At 37.0% G+C, this 6,086-nt stretch overlaps 1 protein-coding gene across 2 annotated transcripts; it reads right to left on the minus strand.

Moving 5' to 3' along the window:
* Positions 1–1,352: 1,352 nt before the first annotated feature.
* On the minus strand, positions 1,353–5,945 carry LOC128190921 (uncharacterized). Of its 2 annotated transcripts, XM_052863168.1 has the most exons (6): positions 5,616–5,754; positions 5,424–5,499; positions 4,591–4,788; positions 2,413–2,577; positions 2,117–2,286; positions 1,353–1,987 (listed from the first exon to the last, which is right to left on the minus strand). In XM_052863168.1, the coding sequence occupies exons 2-6, from the start codon at positions 5,497–5,499 to the stop codon at positions 1,610–1,612; spliced, it is 987 nt and encodes a 328-aa protein (XP_052719128.1). In that variant the 5' UTR covers positions 5,616–5,754; the 3' UTR covers positions 1,353–1,609. The 2 variants fall into 2 exon arrangements, with proteins under 2 accessions (XP_052719128.1, XP_052719127.1); XM_052863167.1 differs by lacking the exon at positions 5,424–5,499 and having other exon boundaries at positions 5,616–5,945.
* Between the last annotated feature and the right edge of the window lie 141 nt (positions 5,946–6,086).

Below are 6,086 nucleotides of genomic sequence, written 5' to 3' on the forward strand. Positions count from 1 at the left end.
TATCAAATGTTCTAAACGGAAATCTTTAAGTAACATTATATCGTTTTCAAAGTTAAGTTGGATTAGGGAGCAAACCCCCTTAAAAAAAACCTTGACGAGAAAAGGTTTTGTAATGCAAGGAAATGGTTCTTGATTTTAGAAAACGTAATTGGGGAGGGGGCTGTCCTACCTTTGTTGCTAGGTTTCTGGTCTTTTTGAGGTCAATAAAATTATTAATGTAAGCTGATAGAAATATAAGTATCTCTTGAAAAGTAACTTATCGATATCAACAGGTGCCGTCTTTGACTTCTACAGTTGGGAGTTGTCCATGCTCCGCTGGCCTTAAACAGGAAATAAAGTGACGTAATGATAACTCAATAATTGTTGGATTAAACAGTGTGCACCGCTCAGAGCCTTAAACTACATGCTATTGTAGTCTGTCGCAAGTTCCGTTACTTTTAGACGGTTTTTAACGAAAATAAGCATACAAGTCAAAGAAGTTCAATTTCAATAAATCGATGCAAAATTTCTCTATCGACACGTCAGCTCACATTACCTGGAGAAATTCACAGCTAAAAACAGAACAGATTCCTTTATTACATTTATAATGAGAAAAATCTTACATGTTTCCCATTCTTAAGCCTCTTGGAAACGTCTTGCTCAATTTTGCAACGTTCTCATACTGGTATTTTCATGCAGAATAAATTTCTCTATAGTCTGTCCACAGTTATTGCTTCCATCACTTATTGATGATTTTTAATAAAACTACACATGCCTGTGAATGAAGTACAATTGAAATCAATGAAAAGGAAAATATCCAAGATATTTTCATTGACAAATTATCCCTAAGGCTTCTCACTCATAAAATTTCGCAGGAACGAAAACAAATTTCTTCCGGAGCTTTTTTCCACTCAGAAGTACTCGGGACACCTCGCGCACTTTTTCAACGTTATCATCCGGGCTTATTAATGGCTGATTCAATGCAAAATCCTCGTAGACTTTCTATTTTAAGATGTGTATTGAAACCTGAAGCGGTAGAGGGGGCGTTTCAAAACAGATAATCTGGACATTTTTCATATTAATGGAGGAAAGTAGTTTGAGCACAAAGGTATTTATTATTATCGCAATATCAAGCGAAAAGTGGTGGAAGCAAAAACTCAGGACAGAGTATAGACTTCTTTAAGCCCTTCAACATGACAAAATGTAGGGGATAGGTTTTTGTTGGAAAAAAAAGTTTTCATTCAAGTGAATGATCATTCTTTTAACCGTGAATTAGTCATGAGTATCGAATACTTTAGAAAACGCGCTGCATAAATATCTACGGACAGAGTTTAGTAAAATTTTGGGGGTCACCAAATTATCGAAGAATGCTATGGAAGAACACATGTATTATATTTCATTCTATGGTAGATATATATAAGATTAAATATCACAATAATAAACGGTTTTGCGGGAGTTGAACACAAATGTTATATATATAAGACACAGATTTTGAATGATACATGGCTGATCATTCCCTCCGTGGGTGGTTTTCTCCTGTTGTATAAAACAGTTGGACGGAAACACAAATAATATGTCAATGATTGGAGTGGTCGACACAAGTGTGGGATAATTCTAGCTACAAAATGATTCAGGTGTCCAGCTCATCAGGAGACACGTGAAGGTAAGTATTGGACATTTTGGACGGTACCCCGTCCTCTTCTGAGCCCGAGCACTGTCTTTTCCGTTTGTTAGAGGTAGAACTACACGGGGGACCATTTACGTCAACGTTATTGTTTTGGAATTTCGAACTACAAGGTTTGGAAGCTATTGCACTCTTGATGGAGTCTGTGATCACGGATTTATCTGAGGGGACTTCATGAAGTGCCTGGTGCTTGGCCGTCTGACACAGTCTGCTGTCTTCGTCACAGAAGTTACCGCGCAACCACACGTGATGCTTGCCGTCAATGTAATGGCGGAAGTGGCGGACGACACGACTTCCCAGGGAATCATAACTTTCTCCCATCACCTAGCAAAAAACGAGGCATCAGAACAAGTCAAAGAAAGCTTCCTTTTTATGTATGTTATATTTTTAATTAATGAAGTCTGGGATTAGACGCGGATCCAGATTTGAGATGCGAGACAGAACAGGACTTACTTCGATCTCCATTTCCTGGTTTCCTATGAGTAGTTTTGCTTTGTACAGATTTGTAGTTTTGGATCCATGGACACCTTTACTGTGGATGCGCCCCAAGATTTCTAACCCCAGTTCATCCAGAACTTCTTGTCGGATTGTGGTCACGTCACTTCCTGTGTCAATCATGAACTCTAGAAAGAGAAAAGGGAAAAAAAACAAATCGAAATGCAGAACCTTATAGATTTTATTAAAATAACTATAATACATATACAGTTTAAGAGAGAACGGTCCGTTAAGGTTTGGACCCGGATATCTACCTATACGGTGGTATTTGGACGGATCTTTGGTCGAGTAAATACAAGCGTCTGTTACAAGAAAGTCAAACTTGGCGTCCTGTAAGGTGTCTGGCTTCTTCCAGCGGCCACACGCCAGTACATCCTCTGTAGGGGGTTCCCCTCTCTCCTCCCTCTGTAACTGGGCCACTGAAATAATTAAAGAACACTGATCGATTTACGACGTCAGGTCCTTCATAATGTTCCACAATTTTAGAGTACCGGGTATAATTCTTTATGTAACACAGTCGGCTTTTATGTTGGAAAACATATTCTATGTAAGTTTCATATTGATTACATCACCTATTACTTTGGTTTAGTGGTAACATAGAGAATATCGTTACCAGACATTTGTTCAAGACACTACAAGTTAACAAAAAATTATTTCCACTTTCGAAATCTTTTTACGATTCCAACTAAGCTGGGATGTAACTCTGTAAAACACCTAGATGCCTTATTATTCTTTTTATTTTAATGTATACATTTTGGATGAGGAACAGATACACATAATATCATTATGGTGACTAAACATTCTGATTAAAACCAGATCCTCATTGCTATCATTTAAATAACAATACGTTGCAACAAAGCGACAATTTTTAATCAGACTGGAATCAGATTACTACGACAGTGATTATGACGTCAGAATACCACTGTGACGTAACAATCATGGCACTTTTCAGTTAACTATGACGTCATGTTTGATTTAAAGCACCGACGACAGTTTAAAAAAAAAAGAAAAAATATGGTAAAGCTTTCATAAAAACATTTCATGAGGTCATTGCTCATTCGTTAATTATTAAGGGTAATAAAATATGTATTGCCGGTGTCACTAAACGTACACTAGAACCGAAACAGGTTTTTCTTTGTTTACTGATATTAAAAAATTAACAGAAATTCCTTCGGGTACCAATAGTCGTCACACACCTGTTATTTATAATAGTCCAACTAAACAGGAGTCGATTTCAAAGGATTGATAATCCGAGATTAAAAATGGAAGACGAAATCGATACAGCATCGACTACAGACAGACTGGAGGGAAACGTCGATAACGGGTAGAGAAAGATAAATCCTGGGCCGGCGACAGCGAGAGCCTGCCAATAACGCGGGATATAAAATCATATTTATGGAGAAAAGAGACATATTTATTTTACCGGGAAAAAATTAAATCGATGCCGTGTAAAGACTTATTGAACGAGAGCCACATGCATACAAATCGAAAGTCTCAGACATATTTTACAGCCTGGCATACAAACACTTTGAAATCATTTAATGGCGAGTATATACCGGTAGTACATGAGTATATAAAAATGGATTTTATAGGTAGGTTAAACGATGTACGCGTTGACTAAAAGGTATAAACTAAGTTACAAAATAACTTAAATGATTACACAAATAATTAAATGTGGTCGTTGCTCCTTAAAGTACACATTCTGTACAAGAATATGAGCGTGGTGTGTAATAATTGCGGACTTGATTTCCGATAAAGAAGAAATGAGCTGTTTGTACAGATATTGATCTGTGACATTTTATGCATGAAAAAAACCCCCAAACAACCAAAAAGCCTGTCAATTTATACTCAAAGAATTATATTGGACCGGGGAAGCTTATGGGATGGGGAGTTTTGGAGCTTTTTTTTTTAAAGCAAGTAACCGTGTCATCAGTATCAATAAAATCAATAAATCGTTACTTTTCCTCAATATGTCTTGTACGGTAGTTTTCCAATTGATTAATTAATTAATTAGTCTTATTCGTCTCCGGAAAATACACTTTCAATAAACGTCAGCGGGACTTTGATCAGCGCTGCCAGAAATCTATACAAGATCAAGGCACCGTCAGAGTATCAAGTTCACCTTCATTAGGTTCACCGATGATTGAATTATGGGACCGAGTATTACTTGTAATTTCTCCTCGTATTAAGACCTCATCTCTACAAGCTGATCAAGATCAAAAGATAAACATCAAGGATCTCTGTCATCGTAATGTCATAGGTGGAACTTTCGACGCTAGGATCGACCCTCAGCAAGCTCTACCAACTTTTACCCAAGGAATATGACTTCAAACATTAATTCTTGCGTAATACGCAGGGTATGAAATTACAAGGCGACGTTCTTGTGTCGTGTTTCGGCCAAGTAAAAAGTATATACAACTTTTTGAAGATACCTGCTTTTCTCAGCCTCTTTTTATGTCCTGGCAAAGTGATTTCAAGTTCATCAAATAGGTTTTCATCCACCGTCAAATTTCTCACGTCATTTAGTGACGTAACTTCGCTCTGTATAAAACTAACGTAATAATATTCTAGTCCCTTTCCTTGTAACCAGTCTAGCAATCTGTACTTCTCTGTACTCCGATACTGGGCCGCTGAAACAGATGAATAATATTTTTACAGAAATTCGAAATTCTATAAGTTCTCCCTTTTATTTTATTAGAATGTATAAGAGCGTATGTGTAGCAAAATGAAAAACTCGTTCCAACATTTACGTGAATGAAATGAATTAATAAAAAAAAAATACGCCAGTAAAAAGGATTAGGACATGCCTCCAGACATTTTATTTCAAAGAGCTAACTGGGAAACCAATTGATCACCTGTCAATGGGTCAATAGACTCAATGCTGCAAATAGACTTGCTGCAGCGGCTAAATGTGTCTGTTACTACACCATTAAACGTTTTCATTTATCTGTTTCCCACCGTGATAGAGATGGTGAAATCAATACATAATTTTCATTTCACTTCGATTATCGCTTTCTCTGTGGTAGAATGCAAAATGAATACCTAATACAAAATGACAGGTGCGCGCCAGGTACTTAATTTCATACTGTAGTTGCTATCAATAATGCAGATTGTCAAGGTATCAATTAGAATGGCGGAGACAAATGGTTAAACAAGTCATGCAAAGTCCCCACAACTATACCTAGATAATAGAACTGGTTATTTTGTTTAAATTATGCATGCACTATATAGTCATTTAACAGTGATAATAAACATACTAATTTACCTATACACGTGTACTCTGTTGTAATTTTCCTAGAGTGGCCACCAGTTAAAACGATTAAACAAACAACTTTCCCCATCTAAAATCGTAAGATTTGAATGGGAGACAGTTATAGTCCGACACATACGTTATACTTCAGTAATGAATTTGTAAATTTTGTTCCAAAACTAGACATGGGAGATAATTCATACTCACCGGCCTGCAATATTTGGTGCCTGTGATCAGGATCCGAGATCAACATGGCATCCAAGTCGTCTTCATCAAGAGTGACTATGTCTTTTTCATGGTCGAATCCTTTGATGATAAACATGTCGAAGTACTGCATTAATCCCATGTTCTCCAGGAATTCTTTCACCGGAATGGTCTGCATGCGTTCGGTCATCGTCCCTTTGTATTATTATATTCCATAAATTCATATTTGCACGGTCGATTGCATGTTTTATGACTGTTGGGGTTTGTTGTAACAACTTCCTCGGCGTGTATTAGCAAAAATGTCAACACATGGTTTGAAACCTACAAGCTTTAAATCGACTGTTTTGATTGGATGTCGCCTGAAATGGGACGTTTAAGGTATCCAATGACAATATCGATTGTAAAGATCTATGTACCGTTATGAAGGGGGTTTCCTTTGTTATATATTTTTAGAACAACTACGCTAGTGGTATA

Source organism: Crassostrea angulata, chromosome 6 (genome assembly GCF_025612915.1).
Source record: "Crassostrea angulata isolate pt1a10 chromosome 6, ASM2561291v2, whole genome shotgun sequence".
Taxonomy (NCBI): domain Eukaryota; kingdom Metazoa; phylum Mollusca; class Bivalvia; order Ostreida; family Ostreidae; genus Magallana; species Magallana angulata.